The sequence below is a fragment of the Podarcis bocagei genome (assembly GCF_964188305.1).
Source record: "Podarcis bocagei genome assembly, chromosome: 5".
NCBI lineage: Eukaryota > Metazoa > Chordata > Lepidosauria > Squamata > Lacertidae > Podarcis > Podarcis bocagei.
Window position 1 is genome coordinate 63,479,169 of NC_138129.1, and position 21,078 is coordinate 63,500,246.

At 42.2% G+C, this 21,078-nt stretch overlaps 1 protein-coding gene across 2 annotated transcripts; it reads left to right on the forward strand.

Annotated features, from left to right (window-relative positions):
• Positions 1–2,834: 2,834 nt before the first annotated feature.
• USP1 (ubiquitin specific peptidase 1) lies at positions 2,835–20,157 on the forward strand. Of its 2 annotated transcripts, XM_081193739.1 has the most exons (10): positions 2,835–3,482; positions 3,947–4,947; positions 5,899–6,131; positions 7,671–7,800; positions 9,758–9,853; positions 10,746–10,906; positions 11,433–12,130; positions 13,297–13,467; positions 15,111–15,312; positions 19,097–20,157. In XM_081193739.1, the coding sequence occupies exons 3-10, from the start codon at positions 5,962–5,964 to the stop codon at positions 19,815–19,817; spliced, it is 2,349 nt and encodes a 782-aa protein (XP_081049865.1). In that variant the 5' UTR covers positions 2,835–3,482; positions 3,947–4,947; positions 5,899–5,961; the 3' UTR covers positions 19,818–20,157. The 2 variants fall into 2 exon arrangements, with proteins under 2 accessions (XP_081049865.1, XP_081049866.1); XM_081193740.1 differs by lacking the exon at positions 2,835–3,482 and having other exon boundaries at positions 3,931–4,947.
• Positions 20,158–21,078: the final 921 nt, after the last annotated feature.

Genomic DNA, 21,078 nt, shown 5'->3' on the forward strand with positions numbered 1-21,078 from the left:
GGATTTCATTTTCCTTATATAAATCCTGTCAGTGAAAAGGAGTTGCAAAAAACAGAAGCCCTTATAAGAAACAATGTCTGTGTAATATGAAAGCCATCTTATGAGTAAAGTGGGGGGAAGCATAACTCAGGGCTTCTGAAGATTTGTGTGTGTGTGTGTGTGTGTGTGTGTGTGTGTGTGTGTGTGTGGTCCATCTTAAATGGAACAAGCCTGTGTTCCCCAGATGTTCACTTTGTCTTGCCTTTGACAGGTTTACAATACTGTATTTAGTTCTTTTTTCTATTGTAAAATAAAGGTGCCATTTCATCACTCCGTTGTGTTGTATAGAACTCTTTAAAAGCACAGAATGTCAGAGAAGTCACTGAAGACCTTCAGCAAGCCATGTTCTGAAAGGAATAACTTATCTCTTCCAGAACTCCAGAGGGCCAATTCACTATTTACACAGTGTTTTTCCCAGTGAGCATTCTAGGGTTATCTAATGCACAGCCTGTGACTATCCAGTCCCAAAAGTTTTTTTTTTTGGTGACTCCTCAATTTGTCATTTAAAAAATGCTGCAACAACAACAGCAATAATGATGATGATGATGCAGCTGCTTCAGTGGGTTATATGTTGTGATGCCAAGAACACTCCAAAAAAAGTCTGTGTTTTTGTTAAAGTGCTGAATGCTCCTATATGTCCCATGCTGTGGTGTCAAGTTTTTTTTTTGTGGCCCTCCAAGGCCCCCACCCTAACTTGTCTATTAAATTGTTTCTTTCTGAATGCTCTCATGTGCTTGCCCTGTTTTGATGCCAAAATTACATTTACAGACCACTCCTGTGTCCCCTGCAATGATTCTGATACTATAACTTTTTAATGACTACCCCTTCTTCCTCCTCCTCCTCCTTTGGTGATCATTCGTAGCCAAGTAAGATTTTCCTCCAAGAACATGGTCTTAACAGTGAGTCCTTAAGTGACTCTGGAGGCCAATTCTAGATCCACATGTCCTTCCACAGTGGGTACATAGGTTTCCAGGCAGGAGTTGAGGGTTTGCCAAATGTGCCTTCCTCTAAGCTCATTTCTCCTTTTTGCCCTGAGTTCATGCTTCCTCGAAGTACATGACACCTTTGGTAAAGGCTGTTCTCCAATTGGAGCACTTGCAGGCTAGTGTTTCCCAGATATCAGTCCTATGTTACATTTTTTTAGATGTGCCTTGAGAGCGTCTTTAAAACTCTTTTGTTGTCCACCAGTATTTCGCTTTCCATTCTTGAGTTGGGAATAGATTAGTTGCTTTGGAAGACAATAATCAGGCAGCCACACAACATGACCAGTTCAACAAAGTTGTTGTTGAAGAATCATTGCTTCAACAATGGTGATATTTGTTTCTTCCAGTACACTGGCATTAGTTCAGCTGTCTTCCCAAGTGATGTGTTAATTTTTCGGAGACACCGTTGATGGAATCTTTCGAGGAGCTGGAGATGGCGTTTCTAAGTGGTTCATGTTTCACGAGCGTACAGTAAAGTTGGTAGCACATTAGCTTTGTATGACTACCCCAATCCCCTCATGAGTGTATCATTTAAAAACAATGAATTCCTATGTTCCAACCATACAAGTATTTATATGCCACTCCCAATCCATGCCGAATGGTAGCAAAATTCCAGAGGGTTCCAGGTGCTCATCCAGGGTTGTGATCCATGCTGTCAGTGTATGTTAGGTATGAATGAGAAAAAAGAAAGTAAGTCCTGAGACGCAAGGTAGATACCCCCTTTCAACTTTCCCTGTTCCACAACGTTTAGTTCCAGTAAAAAAAAAATAATAGTAAGCTGAGGGACATAGTGTGATGATTCTGGCTGCGGTTTTAAATACAGTACACACACAATATGAGCACCATCTAGTGGAGACAGTGCATATCTGTTTAAACAAACTCCCATATCCAGTTCCTACTTTTTTGTCTTTGATATACTGTACCATTCTTCCTATTCAAGGAACCCACTACAAAGGATATACTATTTTCTCGATGCATGATATTGGAGTTTACACTTGTCAGAAATGACTGGGCATAAAAGACACCCCCCAAAAAAACCCCCAACAACCCAAAATAGGGGCCCATTAGATTCATGTTTTGCTTAAAATGGAACAAAACAGGTTATGACTACACATCCTGTGTTCTAACACTGAGCAGCTTTCCTCATCCTGGTGCCTTCCAGTTTGCTGAGGTTGATGCGACTTGTAGTCCAAGACATCTGGAGAGCACCAGGTTGGGGAAGGCTGCCCTAGACCAAAGCAACTTCATCAATGCATCAAAGCAAAGGGATTCTCAGTTGGTGCTCCAGTGCTCCAGTTATCAGATTCACCTGCCATCCCTTGATTTGGGAAAATACAAGCCCAAGTCAAAATTTTGAAAATACAGTGGTACCTCGGGTTACATACGCTTCAGGTTACAGACTCCGCTAACCCAGAGAACAGAAATCGTGTGGCGGCAGCGGGAGGCCCCATTAGCTAAATTGGTGCTTCAGGTTAAGAACAGTTTCAGGTTAAGAACGGACCTCCGGAATGAATTAAGTACTTAACCTGAGGTACCACTGTAGTATAAGGCAGTGTTATCTGATAACTTTCTATTTACCTTTTGAAAAGGCTTTCCTATTCAATTCTGATATCAGTCCCCACCCGAACCTATGTTGACCAAACTATTCTGTTGATCTTCGCGCTATTATATCAACTGTTTGCCCCAGCAACGTTGCTCACTAAAGTTTCTATGCCTTAACAGTCTGCATGGCACAGAAATGGCCAACTGGACATTCCCCACAACAAGGCTGTGAAAGGGAAATACTGGGACTTACTATACATTCGTTTTCTTTAGGGGATGAAGGGTATCCTTGGATATATGGGATCCAATGCCATCCACCTGAGAGTTCTCAAATAACTCAAATGTGAAATTGCTGATCTTCTAAAAGGTGAGAAGGTTGTGGGTCTTCGATTCTAAACACTTATAAAACATCCTGCCAATCCAACTTCAAATACAGGTCAGGACACTGTTATCTCCCTATTGCTGGGGCCTGAATGTTGAGACCTGTGAGGGAATGGCTAGTCACAAACAAAATCCGATTAATACTGAAGATTAATTGCTGAGACCGAAAGAGAAATTTACAACAATCCTGCAAAGTAGTACAGTGTTGAAGTCCCTCCGACTCCCTGGTGGTAGAAAGGCAAGGCTGGGTGAAGGGCTTGCGAAGCTGATCGTAGCAGAAGCCCCGGTGGAAGGAGGGAGTAGCTGTCTGCACTGGAGGCAAGTTGTGTAATCAAAGCCATCGCCCTAATCCTGTTTTCCTCCTTCTTCCCTGACCCCAAAGCAGTTTTATGAGAGGGCATATTCCAGCCCACGGGGATCTTTTCAGTCTTACTACTACCAATGTGTCAGCCTCCTTTCACAAGTTTCCGTTAAGGAAAGAGTGGTTTGATCTCTTTCTTTAATTGTTGCGAAGGAGTAATTTTAGCCTTAGGCCAGGTATTTGATCTCTTTTTTTAATTGTTGCGAAGGAGCAGTTACAGATGGGTAGCCGTGTTGGTCTGCCATAGTCAAAATAAAAAAAATCCTTCCTGTAGCACCTTAAAGACCAACTAAGTTAGTTCTTGGTATAAGCTTTCGTGTGCATGCACACTTCTTCAGATACACTGAAACAGAAGTTGCCAGATCCTTCTATATATAGAGAAGGTGGGGAGGGGTATTACTCAGAAGGGTGGTGGGAATCTCAGCTATCTGCCAATCTCCGATTCCCACCACCCTTCTGAGTAATACCCCTCCCCACCTTCTCTATATATAGAAGGATCTGGCAACTTCTGTTTCAGTGTATCTGAAGAAGTGTGCATGCACACGAAAGCTTATACCAAGAACTAACTTAGTTGGTCTTTAAGGTGCTACAGGAAGGATTTTTTTTATGTTGCGAAGGAGTAATTTTAGCCTTAGGCCAGGTATTTGGCAATGCTGACTGGGGCTGATAGGAGTTGCAACATTTGTTGCACAGCAGATTTGCCAAGTTGGTGACTCCCAGCTCCTCCTCACTGCTTATTTTCTGATCATTACTGGTTTGCCTTTCCAGCACCCCAGGGTGCAGCAAATTACTGTAGTCAATTGCATTGCAGATGCTCTTGTGTCAATTTGATGCAGATACTTCTCGCCTTCACTTCCGAGAAGCCCAAAACGAGCATTAAAAGTCAAAACGGAAATCGCCAGCGCGTGTGAGTCTACACTTTTTTTAATAGATCTACGACTCCACCTAGTTTCCCCTTTCGCGCCTTTTTCTCTCCCCTACGTTCCTTCAGGCCTCTGCGTCCCAGCAACCGTTACACTGTCACTTTTAAAAGAGCACTCTGCTTTTCTTTTGGCCTTGGGGGTAAAGTGATTGGCTAGTCAAAGCAGGCCGCGATTGGTCAAGCGACGGAGCAGGGTGGGGCCGATTCGTATTTCCTTTTCTTCCATCCGTCTCCTGTTGGCGGCGGGCTTTAAGTTTTCCAGCCAGGCCTCTACCGTTGCGCGCGCGCGTTTCTGCGAGGACCTTTCCGAGCTGTCCAAGTCACCAGCCTGAGCCCAAAAGAACGAGGGAGGCAGGGAGGCAGCGATTTTGCTTGCACTAGAAGCGGGGGCGAGCCCCAAACCAACTAGGGAGGCAGTTTGCCGAACTTTTCACCGCCTCAGCGGGCGGTGACCGTGGCTATTATCAAACCGGCATCCGTTCAGGACAACCCCCGAGTCGCCGGGCGCGAGAAACGCGGTGGGGGAACGAGGGGTCCTGGCGGTGTGCAAAACGCGCCAAGTTTCCCGTCGTGGGCGGGTGGGTGTGTGACTGAGCTTGGAGGGACCCCAGATCCCCTCAGTCTATAGAGCAGCTGGGGAAGGGGCTATTCCGGGGCAGCGCCCTCCCGCGCCTCGCCCACGGGGACCTGGCCAGGACGAGAAGATGTAGCGGCGGCGGGTGAGGAGGTGCGGCGGCCGCGCCACCATGAGCGAGCGGGCGGGGGCGCGCGTTTCTTTCCAGGCGACGGGGGGGGGGGCAACTCTGCCTGCTCTTTACCGCCGCCTCGTTCCCCGGGGGGGGGGTGCTGAGGGAACGACTGCGGGCCGCTGCTGGTTCTCTGTCGCTTCGAGCCGCAGCCCTGCCTGCCTGAGTGGAGCTTCAGGGAATATTCCTTTTCACCCTTGAGACGGAAATTAGTTGTGAAGTGGAAGGCGCGCTACGGAACTCTCCGCTGCTTTTTTTTTAATTTGGTCTGTCACGGGCGGAGCCAGGCTTCGTGTGGAAAGGGGGGGATGCAGAACCTCAGTTAAGTATTTTTATTGATTTGGGGGGTAGTTGCCCTTCCCCCCTTTCCCTTGGCTCCGCCCGTGGCGTCTGTGCAGGGGGAGCGTGTCTGCCTGCTTTCCTCCTATGGAAGGTTTTCTCGGCTTTCGGTTTTCATCCTTTTCGCATCAAGTGCCGGGCCGAGAGTATTTTTTGGGGGTCGTTTCTCGAGCTGCCCTCAAATCTTAGGGCGGGGCGGAGGGGGAGATGCCTCGGGGTTGTGTACCGGAAAAGTAACGACATCCCGACGTTCTTAAGTCAAGCACCTGGGGCGATTTGGGGCTTCACTCTCCAGTAAATAGGATTTCCGCCCTGGCCGGTAGCGTCAGATTCCTGCACTGTTTCGCTTCTCCTTAACAACCCAAAAAACAGTTCAGAAGCCGCCAGCTTTTAATGTCTAGGTCAAAGGGAACTTTGTATTAAGCGGTCGCAGTTTTGAGTTACATCGCGCGCTAATCAAAGCGCAGTTGTGTTTCCCGGCCCACTTCGGCGTGTGCTCCAGTTGCTCTTATGAAGCTGTGTCGTCACAATGCACGCTGCCGCTTACAAAACATACAAACGTGGTGTTTTATATGCTTTTGACAGGCATGACTACAGGTTGCAGTTTTGTTTCGTTCGTCCCTCGGGGTTCTCTGGTGAGGGGGGAAAATGCCAGGCGTGCTGCCCAGTGACAGTAGCGGGCTTTCAAGAGGCACCCCCACGAAAAGAAGCAGACTTTCACTGAAGTTCTTTCAGAAAAGGGAAACAAAAAGAGCTCTGGATTTTGCAGAATCGGCAGAAAATGAGCAAAAGACTTCAGAATATGAATGTTCTGAAATGTATGTAAGCATTTATTTTTCAGTAACTCATCACAATGTGCAGAGAACTTTTAAAGGCATTTTGGTGGATCTTCATTTCTATATTTGTGTTACAGTGTATGCTTAAAGTTCTGTATCTTACTGTATCAGTTATGCAAAATCTTACTGGCTGTGCTTAATTACTGTAACTACACATACTTGCATTGGCTTATGTATATCCCAGCCTTCAGTTGGCTTTTAATGTTTTCTAACGGAAGACTGTAATGGTAGGCTGTTAACATAATGGATTATAACTGAAATCAGTTTGATTACTGGCATTCTATCTTGGTGACAATTTGTTGTGTATATAGGTAGCATTACGTACATTCTGTGCTAATTGAGGGTAGAACAGGCATAATACAACCCAAGTTTAAGTTTTCAAAACTCCATTGAGCCCAGTGGAAGAGATTTAGGAATGTACTAGACCTTGAACTTTTTTCTGTCAAAGGACTTAGCAGAGTTGGATAGAGAGCAGAGTTGGATACATAGCCTGCTTTGGGTGGAATAACAAAAAGTGAACTGTTTGTTTAAAACATTAAATTTGGTAGAAAGGTTTTAAAGGATACAGGCCTAAGAATATGTAATGGGAAGTAAGAACTACTGTATTCTGTGTGATTAACTTCTACACACAAGATTGTGCTGCACACCTTCATTCTTGATTGCAGGTTTCTTACACTTTAGCAGGTTGTTTCCATATGAGAAAATGCTTTATTTTTTTTTAAAAAATAGATTAAGGTGTCAAAATGGAAAACTAATTCAATAGGCTGCACTAGGAATAAACTTTAAATCCTGGTCTAATTGTGACCATACAGTATATTGTTGGCCTAATACTTCTGTGAAAACGGGAGCTTGTGTGGGATAATAATACTTTAGCCACTGAAAAATTCCTGGCCAGAAAGAAATCTGTTATGTTGTCAAGGAAAACACAAGAGTTATCAATACCATTTTTGTACTTATAATTTTTGTACTTTAATTATCTTATTGTACAGTTAGAGGCGGCTAATTCATTATTTTTGGAGTGTGATTTTTATGTGGTACCTCAATAGTGGTACTCACCCCGTCGTGGGGATTCAAACTGTCAACCTACTGATCAGCAAGCCCAAGAGGCTCAGTGGTATAGACCACAGTGCCACCTGCGTCCCTTGCTCTGTCCCAGCTCCTCCCAACTTAGCAGTTCGAAATCACACCAGTGCGAGTAGATAAATAGGTACCTCTGCGGCAGGAAGGTAAACGACATTTCCGTGTTCTGTTGTGCCAGAAGCGTTTTAGTCATGCTGGCCACATGACCCAGAAAGCTGTTTGTGGACAAACGCCGGCTCCCTCGGACTGAAAGCGAGATGAGCGCCACAACCCCATAGTTGCCTTTAACTTGACTTAACTGTCATGGGGTTCTTTACTTTTTACCGTACTACATATAGCAGGGATTAAGAAACAGTATTTTAGTAAAAAGTCAATTTCTAAATTTAGAAGACATCTTGCACGTGTGTATTTTGGAATAAAATATCTTTTTTTGTATGACAGTGACCAGGTAGTTCCTGCAACACAGCCACTTTCACCGTCCCCTATCTGCTGTGAGAAGAAAGACAACATGCTACCTTTTGTGGGCTTGAACAATCTTGGTAACACGTGTTATCTTAACAGTATACTTCAGGTAAGTTCATAACAGGTTAAAAATATAGTGTTGTCTAAAGTAATTTTGTGTGAATTAAAGGAATTAAAAGCTTACTTGGTAGGTATTTACGTGTGCTGCATGAAGGAAGCAACAGAGGAAAGAGGCTGTAGAGAGCAAGATTTTTACCTTTCTCTTATTGTAGACCCATTGCACAATATTAAAATTTATTTCATTCCATATATATTCCATCTTTTGTCATGGAACACACAGCAGCATACTGGTGGTTCCCAGGAGGTGGTGCAGGCACTGACCAGGTTTCAGGACATGCTCATAAGTTGGGCAATTTGCTTTTTGTTATAATCATCCTTTTCCATCTTATGTCCTGATGGACATAAGTTGTGTAACAAATACATTGTACAAACATTGAAGGTATGTGGCAGGCTCTAGGATATTGTTTTCTTAGTATGGTTTGCAAAATATTAAAATGAGGTGTATTTGAAGAGGCTGTACTATTGAGTATAATCCACCAAAAGTCAAGCCATTGTCTTTTAACTTCACATTTTCAGAGGAAGTGCTTTAAAAATACTTGCTTTACCTAGCTCAAAGGGAAAACAAGGAAAACTAAACATGAAAACAACATTAAAACCATAGTACTGATAAAACCTGCAGTAGCTTGACCCACTATGCCTCCTTTGTCCAAACATCTACTAGATCAAAACAGTTTCACCTGCCTATTGATAACCAGGCCTTGTCAGGAGATTGGAGTTCCAAAATCGAAGCAGAATGATTGAGAAAACTTGGATACACAAGCTATGTAGCATAGCTTTATTTCTGTTTGAGTTTGTTTGGTTTTTTGTAATGGATGTAACCTTAAAAAAATAAAAAAATAATATGAGAACTTTGAAGCCAGTATATGGCATTTAGAAATAATACTCAAACAACATGAATGAAACAGTGGGGCAGGGGGAAAGTTCTTAAGAACCAATGTACTGTAAAATACTTTTAAAAAATAACAGTATAGGGTGGTACCTCTAGATACGAACGGGATCCGTTCCGAAGCCCTGTTCGCATCCTGAAGTAAACGTAAGACGCGAGTGCGCAGGTCGCATTTCGCTGCTTCCACGCATGCGCGTGACGTCATTTTGAGTGTCTGTGTGAGCGGCGAAACCCGGAAGTAATGCACTCCGTTACTTCCGGGTCGCCATGGAGTGCAACTCGAAAATATTCATCCCGAAGCTACTTCAGCTCGAGGTATGACTAATCAGATTTCAGAATAATCAGATATCGTTATGACCACCTGTCTTTTACTATTAACACCTTATATACTCAGCAATTTATTAAGGCCTGACACTCGTTCATCATAGAGACATATGTTTAAGATTTATCTTGACAGTTTGGTTCTGTCTTATTTTGCAACAGATATATATTTAGACTTATTTATTCACTTCTGTTTATCTACAGTTACATCTGTTGATGCCAACTTCTAAATTTGTATCCTATTCCAAGGAACTCAAAGTGCTTTTTCTGCAAGTTTGGGACAAACTGCACAATCAAATCAATGGCTTAATAAACTAGTTTATTAATGAGTGGCATAACCCTTCCATGCCCTTTTGTTCTACCCACTGAGCAAATGGCTAAGCAGTTCAATATTCTGTTTATAAAAATAGGTTTCTGTTATACATGAGCCTGGAAACCTATGGTTAATGACTTGTGAGGATATTAAGCTATGGTTTGAAGTTAGCTTATTATCTTGGCTTGATTGCAAAGGTGTTATATATACCCATAAGCCAGGATATAATTTTTTTGTGAATCAGGCCATCTAGCGGTTGGTCCAAGGTCAACCAGTGTCCTTCATGACTTAGCAGGGATTTGAAAGCAGGCCTCCCTGATCTAAGTGAAATACTCATTCTGCTACATCACACAAATAAATAGCTAAATATGTGTTTCACGAATTCTGTTTTCCTTCATTGTACTGCATGCCTTGTTCCTATTTTAGGTGCTTTATTTTTGCCCTGGCTTTAAGACTGGAGTGAAACAACTATTTAATATAATTACAAACAAGAAGGAAAGCTTAAAAGGTGATACTGATAAGGTGAGAACATACTATCTATTATTGGGCATATTGTACATAACAAAAGTTAGTATATCATGAGTTCAATATAAACAAATTCTTCCATTGGAAGAAAGTTTATTTTGAAAGATGTCACTTCTGTAGCAGGGTAATTTAGACTTGGCATGCCTTTAGAGGTGCTAGCCCCATTAGCACAAAGCAGTTTGCATTGAAACCACTTGCTAGAAGGCTGGACGGTGGGTGGAAACTCAGTTTTAAGTGGTTTGGATGCAAACCACTTTTATGTAATGGAGCAAGCCCCTCTGAAAGAGCACTAAACCTCCATCAGCTTATTGATGCTAACAGGTAGCCCTACTTGCAAAGGCGTTTTAGGGAACTCATTTTAGGATCCTGATTGTTCCATAGTAGCTGTCTATACCTGGTGTCTTATGTGATGTCAGATGTGGGGCAGGCGAACATGGTTTGCAGGAAATGACCTTGTGGGTAAAAGTAGGACACCTGAGTGCTGGTTGTTCCTCACCCTTGTTTTAAGACTAGTCAAATGTGTTCCAGGATAGACAGATGATGCCTTATATGGTATATTTTTATATGGTATGGCATAGAATTAGGACTGAAGCACAATGAAGATTCGTTTGTTAATGTAGTTCTATAGTCACTTTCAGACAGTAAAAGGGTCATTTAATTGAATTCAGTCTTTGGCATTAAGTAAATAACAACCTAATATCGGTACAATGATGATAACATTGATACATTTGAAATTTTGTATCACAGAATCATAATAGCTTGAGCTGATGTGCAAAATGAAATTAAATACATCAATATTATGAAAAGGGATTATAAAATTATGTAACTAGCTAAAAAGGCAAGAAAATTAACTTTCAAATGCAAACACTTATTTTCTCTGTCTTTATAGGGGGGAAGTAAAGAAGATTCTCTTGCAAGCTATGAATTGGTCTGCAGTTTACACTCTTTGATTGTTTCAGTTGAACAGCTTCAGGCCAGCTTTCTCTTAAATTCTGATAAATACACAGATGAACTTGCAACTCAGCCAAGAAGACTACTAAATACGCTTAGGTACAAAAGATGTGTTTCTAACTATTTCTGAAGCAAATGAGATGGAATATTGTAATTTTCTACAGAAAGACAGCCTTTTAAGTTTATTGAATTATTCCTATTCACAAATATGTTCTCCAGCATCTTCTTACAGTAGATGTGTTCATTTCTAGTCACTTTATAACGTGAGATAGCTCAGCAACAATGCAGATTGAACCTGTTCTGTGATCTCAAATCAGTCAAATTTAAATGACTGATAGGCAAAAATAGTAAATTATCTGTAATATACTAGTTTTACAAAAATATATCTCCATAATTCTAAATACATAATAGCCTGCAAAACTGAGAACTTCATGAAGCTGTACATCTACCTCATTTAAATTTTGGATCCCCCAAACATAGCGTAGTAACTTGAATTGTACTTAAAATGTGTTCCCAAGAAGGGCACCTGCCAAATTTGGTTATGCTCATGAATCCCTGTCTAAACTGTGTCATTAAGCTATTTTTTGACTGTGTATATTAGGTAATGTGTTGCATTTTTTTTAAGGGAACTGAACCCCATGTATGAGGGATACTTGCAACATGATGCCCAAGAAGTATTGCAGTGTATATTGGGACATATCCAAGAAACATGTCAGCTGTTGAAGGAACAACTGAAACCCAGATCACTAGAAGAGCCCACAGCTGAACTAAAGAAAACTACTAATCAGGATATTGGCAGTACTGGTATTGTTGAGGAAGATGTTAGTTTGATCTCTGAGCAAGCTATTGAGGACGGTGAAGATAAAACTAACGGAAATGCAAAAAGAAAAAATGATACAGAGGATGGCAATGAAAAGAAAAAATCCAAATTTTCCAAAGAGAAAAATGGAATAGAAGAGAATCAGAGACGGACCAGGTCAAAGAGAAAAGCCCTGGAGGAAAAACTAGAAAATCAATCTGAAGCAACCATTAAGCATTGCATTGAAAATGAAAATACAAAACCAACCCATAAAAAATCCAGACTTCGATTAAATTGGTTAAAATCTTCAAGCAAGCAACCTAGCATTCTGTCCAAATTTTGTAGTTTGGGAAAGCTGACAACAAACTTGGGGTTCAAAGAGCCTGTTAAAGAAATAGAAAACTCTGGATTCACAGACAGTTTCCGCAAGTGTGAAAATGGCAGCCAAGGAACGGAAGACTATTGTGATCCATCATCTATTGAAAGCACTGTCGAAAAAGAAATTGAAAAACGATGCCAGAGAGGTTAGTCTTATGAGTAACGTGTGTGTGCCCAGTTTGCTGAGATCACCTGGCCACATTTTTGTGTTTTCATTAGTGGTAGAAGAGATGGAACAAGTCACATGAATTGCCTCCTTGGCTTGGCTCTTTTTTCTTTTTTACCACAGTCTAGCTATGAGGGATGTACATATTTTGTGGCTTATATAATATACAGTTGTATATTATATACTAGGAAATAAGCATCATTTAACTCAATGGGCTTACTTCTGAGTAAACATTTTAGGATAGCGCTGTAAACCTAGGAGCAAGACTACTAACCCAACCATGTTTCATGGCTGGGTTTTGTGTCTCACTTTCTCCTGACATTAACTATGCATGGTGGGACACAGGGTGGAAAGAGATTGAGATATGTTTAGTTCCAGCAGTGTAGCTTTCTTGTAGGGCAAAGCAAAGATGGCTGATACTTGCCCTAAGCAAGCAGAACAGTGGCGTATTGCAGGGCTGGGTTAACTAGATCTGAGTTGGCAAATATAACAAGCCAAAATGTAATACAGCGAAGGTCAGTGTTTTAACATTTCTAATACTTCTGGATTTAACTTAATGAAAATTAAATCAATAGTTTTAGTATTCTTTAAAACAAAAACTGAAAATACTGGGATTTCTTTGTAGGGGTAGATTGGTAAAGTTCTTTTTTAGATGTAAGAAGCTGCCTAGAATGGTTAAGCCTGTATGCTAAAAGATCTTTTATCTTGCCCTATGGAAAACCATTTCCTGCATAATGAATGATTCTTCTTCTCATACTCCTTTTTGAGTAAACATGCTTAGGGGTGTGCTGGTTGTATCTGAAAGATAGGGCTGCAATGACATTAGCGAGTTCAATATCAAGAATGTACCCCCAGTGTAGTGCCTAATAATTGAAGTTCCTAATAAGAACTACATTGTTCATATGGAGTGGGATCTAAAGAGATCCAAAGAGCTGTGGATGGAACTTCCTGCCTTGGTATACAGTTTTTGAACTATACTTTGGAGCATTTCCTCTTGCTGCTTCAGCTGCTCAAAGATATGGGATTTGGAGGAGTAGTGTCATATGCAGTACGAGGAGCTGCAGTAAGATGATGAAATTCAGAGAACTCTGATAATATCTATTCAGGAAAAGAGTTTAACCTAATCTGGTATGTACTTTACCTTAGGTTCAGAGTTAGCTGTCTTCGATTTAGTGGAGAGACTCTTCCAGGGTCAGTTGGTGTTACGAACACGATGTTTAGAGTGTGAGAGTTTCACTGAGAGAAGAGAAGACTTTCAAGATATTAGTGTGCCAGTGCAAAAAGAAGAGTTCTCAAAAACAGAAGAGAATTCTGAAAGTAAGTATAAAGCACAGTAAATTTTAAGTATGTCTGTGATTCACATGCCTGTGTTTGGTAGGAGTATGCATACTTTACTTGCCAACTGTAGTTAAATTCTGGGTGTACATTTCTACATATAGTTTTATTATTTTTTAAGTTGTATCCTGACAACTTGTCACCTGATGGGTGCTGACAGACATTACCTTTTAAAGTACATATGCAACCATTTTCTTGGAAACAGCTTTTTCCCAGCTTACACTTGATGCCAAGGGTGGGGCAGGTGGGCATGGTTTGGGGAAAACAGTACTGTGAGTGAAGTTAGGATCCCTGCTGGGCCTAATCAGGCCCATGGGCTGGAGTTCCCCTTCTGTGCTGTAGATCAGCTAGTGAACACTGCTTGATGAAGGAAATTCAGAGCTACAGCTTTCCCCCAGCAGAGATTGCTATTCAGCTCCCAAGAGCAAGGGCCCCTTCCCAGTAATTTTGTTCCACTGTCAAGCTTAAATGTACAGTAATCTTGTAACTTAAGGTCACTACTTTAGGAAACAAGTCTTTGCCCTCTTCTGTATGACAGCCCTACAAGTATCTGGTTGGTTTGTTACATTTTTCTTAGAATGCTTTCATCTTCTGATTTGGTTGCATTTATGTGCTTTTTAATTTTTTCCATGGCATTAATAAAATGTAAGCTACCTTGGAAGATGCAGATGCATTGGAAGGGTACGGCATAAGTTTTCTAAATAAATATGTCTTTTCTCCAGGTGAAACATACCTAGTTTCTCCAACTTTTTCTCATAGGCTTTGTTTTCCATATTTCATCCTCCACTGAACCAATTCCAATTTGTTTATATGACCTTTAAAAGCACAACACCCAAAACTGGACATAGTACCTCAAATGTACAGAATAAGGTGACACTGTTATTTAGAAACTAAGATTCTTTGAATACAGCCCCAAAATTGCATTAGCCTTTTTGCAGTTGCACCACACTGATCACACCTTCTGAGAGAAGAAATAGGTGTGTGCCAGAGGGGTGGTTGTGGTGTGAATGTGCTCAGTATGGTATTTCAGTTGATGGCTATTGTTATCCTATAAAACAGGCATAGGCAAACTTGGCCCTCCAGATGTTTTGAGACTACAGTTCCCATCATCCCTGACCACTGGTCCTGTTAGCTAGGGATGATAGTAGTTGTAATCCCAAAACATCTGGAGGGCCGAGTTTGCCTATGCCTGCTATAAAATGTCCCCATTCTGGTTGCTTAGAAATGTGTGATCATACCAGTCTGTAACGTGCTGAAATGAAGCATGGCAATCTACGTAAGACAGATACTTCCTATAATACAGGTCTTAGTTATATGGAAGGGTGCATGGCTCTAGGATTCTGCAGGTTTCTAGGATGGTGTTAAACCCCTTCCCCACCTTAAAGAAACTGCCTTCTGTTTGGTTGTGCTGAAGTATGGAGATTAGGAATTGGCTTTGGAGAGTCATGAGATCACAGCAGAGCATAAGCTTTGGAACCCTGATGTGTAATTCTCTAGGATTCTGGCACTTTTAAAAACATTTGCTCACATGTCCTGCACTCATATTATCGTGGTCAACAACCTGATTTGTATTTAACTGCTTACAGTATTGGGCAAACTAAATATAAGCAACTTTCTTTTTGTAGTTTCTCCAGATCCCAAAACAGAAGTGAAGACTCTGAAGTGGGCAATTTCCCAGTTTGCTTCAGTGGAGAGGATTGTGGGAGAAGATAAATATTTCTGTGAAAACTGTCGTCATTACACAGAAGCTGAACGCAGTCTTCTATTTGACAAAATGCCTGAAGTTATAACCATCCACTTGAAGTGCTTCGCAGCTAGAGGATTAGAGTGAGTATAGTGAATAAACCACATTGAACAACCTGACTACTGGAAGTAAAACTGCACAAATATAAAATAATAAAATGGAACCCAAATCAAGTGAATTTAACTTCTGGAAAGAAGAGCATGAACTATATTGTTAGGTATCCCAAAATATACTGTTGAGATTGTGCTTCCCGTGGAATTTGCACAGTAGCTCAGTTCCTCTAAGCATGAAGGGGGAGAGAGCAGTGGGACATATCCTGCAGCTTCTTACATCCTTACAACAAAGATATACACTCATGGGGATCTTGTGTGATCAGTGTTTCTGAATGCAGGGAGGGAAGATACATATAGGTGCACAAAGACTTCCAGAAATGGTGTGCCTAAAATTATTTGTTCTTGCCACTACTTTTGAAATTAAAAAAAAAATTAGTCAGACCATATGGGGTGTTAAGTTTCCAGCTCATTCCAAATTATATGCATGCAAATATCCCTCCTATGGCAAGATCTGCCAGCACAAGCAGCTCAGGATGCAGCGGATCTCCCAATCCTAGTTTAGTTTAGCCTGGTGCAAGTTGCTTAACCCGCTTGATCTGAAGCTGGTGTTTGTCCTCAAAACGGGGTGTAATGGGGCAGGACTAGGGAAGGCTGGATTCTAAGCTCATACAGCTCAGTCACATGACCTGGCAACCTACTGTAGAACACTTATTTTTAAAAGGCTTGTTTTCCCTCAACCAGGTTTGGCAGAAGCCGCCCTGCTGCTTAATGGAGTTTGCATCTGGTGTAATTTTACAGTGGCTTAATTTACATCAGCATGCTTCCAGAGGATTGCTCCCTTAGTGTGCATGTACCTTTAAGCAAAATCCTCCTTCTAAAATAAAAGTCATGTGCTTCATTGTCATTACTTTGGTCACAGTCAAGTACTTTCTTGTAACTCACGCTTTGTTGGGAAAGCAGCCAATATTAAATTCTACTCACCTGGTGATGAATATTTTCTTCAACAGGTAGACCATGCTTAAAGCAGACCTAAATACTACAAAGTGTACAGTTGTCTAGAGAAATAAAAATAAATTAGGCAATAGTACAATAATAGTATTTTATGTGAGTGTGCCTAAACTAGCAAGCACCCCATTAGCAAGGAAAGACTGCTGGGTAGCTTCCTTGATTACTTCTAGGCACGGTGAGAATCAATTGTCTTGGCTTACTTGCCATTATTTTTTCACTACAGTGGTGCCTCGCAAGACGAAATTAATTCGTTCCGCAATTCTCTTCGTCTTGCGGTTTTTTCGTCTTGCGATGCACGGTTTCCCATAGGAATGCATTGAAAATCAATTAATGCGTTCCTAGGGAAACCGACTTCAGACCAGGTCCGGGGACAGTCTGTCCCCGGACCTCTTCTGAAGGCTGGGGGGGGGGGACAAGGGCTTTTCTTCCCACCCCCAGCATTTTAAAAAACCCTGGGACAGCGGAGGACTTCTCCGCTGTGCGGGGCTATCTTAAAATGCTGGCGGGCGGCATTTTAAAATCGCTCCGGACAGCGGAGGACTTCTCCGCTGTCCGGGGCGATTTAAAAGCCCCTGGGAAGGCAGGCAGGGGGGACAAAGACTTTCGCCCCCTGCCCGCCTTCAGAAGGTGTTCCCGCCCCCCGCCCCACTTCGGAACAGCTTTCCGAAGTGGGGCGGATGGGGCAGGTGTCCCCGCCCCCCCGCCCCACTTCGGAACAGCTTTCCGAAGTGGGGCGGCGGGGCCAGGTGTTCCCGCCCCCCCTCCCCACTTCGGAAGAGCTTTCCGAAGAGGGGCGGCGGGGCCAGGTGTTCCCGCCCCCCCTCCCCACTTCGGAAGAGCTTTCCGAAGTGGGGCGGCGGGGCCAGGTGTCCCCGCCCCCCGCCCCACTTCGGAAGAGCTTTCCGAAGTGGGGCGGCGGGGCCAGGTGTCCCCGCCCCCCGCCCCACTTCGGAAGAGCTTTCCGAAGTGGGGCGGCGGGGCCAGGTGTCCCCGCCCCCCCTCCCCACTTCGGAAGAGCTTTCCGAAGTGGGGCGGCGGGGCCAGGTGTCCCCGCCCCCCCTCCCCACTTCGGAAGAGCTTTCCGAAGTGGGGCGGCGGGGCCAGGTGTCCCCGCCCCCCGCCCCACTTCGGAACAGCTTTCCGAAGTGGGGCGGCGGGGCCAGGTGTTCCCGCCCCCACTCCCCACTTCGGAAGAGCTTTCCGAAGTGGGGCGGCGGGGCCAGGTGTCCCCGCCCCCACTCCCCACTTCGGAACAGCGTTTTAAAATGCTGGGGGTCGGGAGCGAAGCGCTGCCGACCCCCAGCATTTTAAAATCTCCCCGTGTCCCGGGGAGGTTTTAAAATGCTGGGGGTCGGCAGCGCTTCGCTCCCGACCCCCAGCATTTTAAAATCTTCCCAGGACACGGGGAGATTTTAAAATGCTGGGGGTCTGCAGCGCTTCGCTCCCGACCCCCAGCATTTTAAAATCTTCCCAGGACACGGGGAGATTTTAAAATGCTGGGGGTCTGCAGCGCTTCGCTCCCGACCCCCAGCATTTTAAAATCTTCCCAGGACACGGGGAGATTTTAAAATGCTGGGGGTCGGCAGCGAACGCTTCGCTCCCGCCCGCCAGCATTTTAAGATCGCCCGGGGCAGGCGGGGGGGAGGCAGGCGGGGGGGGAGCAAATACTTTTGCCCCCCGCCGGCCTTCAGAAGAGGTCCTCTTCTGAAGGCCGGCTGTGGGCGAAAGTCTTTGCTCCTGACCGCCAGCATTTCCCTATGGGCTTTCGTCTTGCGATGCAAGCCCATAGGGAAATTCGTCTTGCGAAGCGCCTCCAAAACAGAAAACCCTTTCGTCTTGCGGGTTTTCCGTCTTGCGAGGCATTTGTCTTGCGGGGTACCACTGTAGTTGCAAACTCTCAAAAGACTTAAATGATTAAGATCTATCCACTAATAAATGTGTGTTAGAATATGTATCCTATTCTTCCCACTGTTTCTTGTATCTCATGGAAGGTCTTAACAAATATTTTAAAACAAGTATCTCTTCCACTGTAGTCCCACATTATATCTATTTAGGTCATGTTCATAATACATAAAATATATTTCCAAATAAACCCTGTTCTTAATTTTCCACTATTATATGGCTTTTCTTGCTATTTAAACACCAATCAGCATATAATTATAGACTATCTTTTGTAAGCTTTCAAACATTAGATACCTCAGGCAAAAACCAGTGGATTGTAATAAAAACAAGGCAACCAACAGTTCCTGCTGTTATTTTACTGGAAGTTTAAGTGTAAATTAAAGGCATATCTGAAATTGAATTATCTATTGAGTGGATTCTCTCAACTGTCCCCAATATGAATTTCACTGTTGCGAAACATGAAATTATTTTACAATTTGTAAGTGCAAAGAGATGGGGGGAAATTAGCTGGTGTCTTGTTGTAATGCTTATTCAGAAATACCTATGCAAATTGCTTACCTATTGGGCTGTCTTTTGAAATACCTAATTGTCAAAAAATAATAATTTACCTTTGTAATAGTTTAAAAAATGAAAAAAGTTGCTGTTGTTCAGTCACTTGATTTGTTACAGCAAGAAATTAAGTACAGTATCTTAATATGTTGGAGATCTAAAAGCTAAGCACTAGAGTACCTCATTTTGGTTCAAGGTTTGCAATATTACTTGGTGATAATGCAAATTTAAGAGAATCCAAGTTTAAGAGTGACTGATATCCTAGAGCAAAAGGAAAGCAAACTAGCTGAATTTTAAAATTTAAAAGAGCTGTGCAAAGTGACAACATAATCTATTTATTACATTTCTCCCCAAGGTTTGATTGTTACGGTGGGCTGTCCAAGATAAATACTCCTTTACAGACACCTCTCAAGCTGTCTTTGGATGACTGGAGCATAAACCCAGGCAACGAAATATATGGACTGTTTGCTGTAGTGATGCACAGCGGTATTACAATCAGCAGTGGGCACTACACAGCCTCTGTTAAAATTACAAATTTGGATAGCTTGGAATTGGACAAGGACAATTTAACAAGTGATCCATTTTGTAAAATTCACCCAGAGCCACTGAATGAACAAGAAGCAAGAGCTGTCACTGAGGACTATGACGACAGTGAGGTCTCCTTTAGAGTCAGTGGAAGTGCTCAGCCTAACAAAGGACTGAACAAAAAGAATATAGAAGCTGTGGGGCTTCTTGGAGGACAAAAAAGCAAGCTGAACTGTGATTTGCCAAGCAACAAAGCAACCCATTCTGAGATGATGGCTAACATAGTCACTGAAACTAAAAATGCAGAGCATAGCCATGCTAAAGAAGTTGCGGAGTTTGAACGCTGTGAGCAAACTGATCCTGCTATTGGACTAGAAAATAAAGCAATGCATATAATGCAGAGCTTGAAAGAGTATGAGGGGAAGTGGCTACTTTTTGATGATTCCGAAGTGAAAGTTACAGAGGAAAAAGACTTTCTCAACCTTCTGTCCCCCATTTCCTCATCTACATCTACTCCTTACCTGCTGTTTTATAAGAAAATTGTAGAGTGAGGTTGTATTTTAACTATGTAAATAAGTTTAGCATCTGATCAGTACTGAAGAGCACCTATGAAGCTACAGAATGATTCACCAGACTAAGATTCTGTAAAAATGAGATGATTTTTTAAAAGTGGGTAATTATCTTTATAGATTATATACAGATCATAGCAATACAAACCTGTATATATAGTCTGTTGAATAAAATGCTTTAAGAGCACAGTAGCATTTAAAGGTGGTTCTAATTTCGTCACACTACTCATATTTGCTCTCTTTAAAAATAAAGTTATTTGTACTCATATTCTAGAGTGTATAGTTGATATAAATAAATCTAATTGCTTTTGCAAACAAAAAATATTTTTTCTTTATTTCTAAAGCCATAAGACCTGAAAAAGTAATTGCTTCTTTTGTGCCCTTACCCTTCTCCATTGTTCCTCACATAGTCAAAATATGTGGTGGGATGCTCATCTCAGTTTCAAGGTAGGAATGCATACATGACTTGGTGTTTCAGTTTTATTTCTGAGTTCAGGTTAAGCTATTTTAGTATAAATATTTAAACTACTGAAATTTTTCTTTAAAAGATAAGCATAGCTAGGTACCAATGCAGAGGGTTCCAGTTTCTAAGGACCACTTCACATTTTAGGCATGCAGTACTTTTGAAGGCAACAAATGCATGGTTGGTACTTTCTATTGAATGTACATGTGATGCTAAAACTAGGTTTGCTTTTGTGTAATCTGTGAACTGAATTTTCAATGTACTCCACTTACCTTAACACTATTCTAACAGTAGTGGCTTTTACAGATTTCATCCCTTTCAAATATGATTTGTAATTGAACACAAGGTGGATTAAAGGTATTTTTGGCTAAAGGCAGTTACAACATTTTCCAGTATCATAAAATTTTGCAGTAGGCATATCTACTGAGAAGTTAGTCACTGCTTTAGAGTTTTTTCTCTGTATTAAGTGGTTTACAAATGTTCGTCAATCAACTGAATTGAATTGGGGCTTACTCTCAGATAAGGGGTTAGGATTGCAGCCTTGATGCTGAACTAGCAGTTTGCAAAAAACAGGCATCACTGAAGCGGTAGTAGTGTTATGTAATGAATACATCATGTGAACACCCAGTCTACTTTATACAAGTCCTTCCATCCTGTGCATCCTTTGCTGAAGCCAGCTTAGCCTTGCAACAGGAATGAAAGAGACGAGCTACTTATCACCTCATGTCTGCTTGAAAGCCAAAAGTCCCTGCTTCACTTTCAGTGACCCAAAACAGTATT

Coding starts and splice junctions, on each gene's coding strand:
- USP1 (XM_081193739.1), top strand. CDS start 5,962: ATGCCAGGCGTGCTGCCCAGTGACAGTAGCGGGCTTTCAAGAGGCACC. Junction 9,854..10,745: donor TAAAAGGTGATACTGATAAG/GTGAGAACATAC, acceptor CTGTCTTTATAG/GGGGGAAGTAAAGAAGATTC. Junction 13,468..15,110: donor AACAGAAGAGAATTCTGAAA/GTAAGTATAAAG, acceptor TTCTTTTTGTAG/TTTCTCCAGATCCCAAAACA.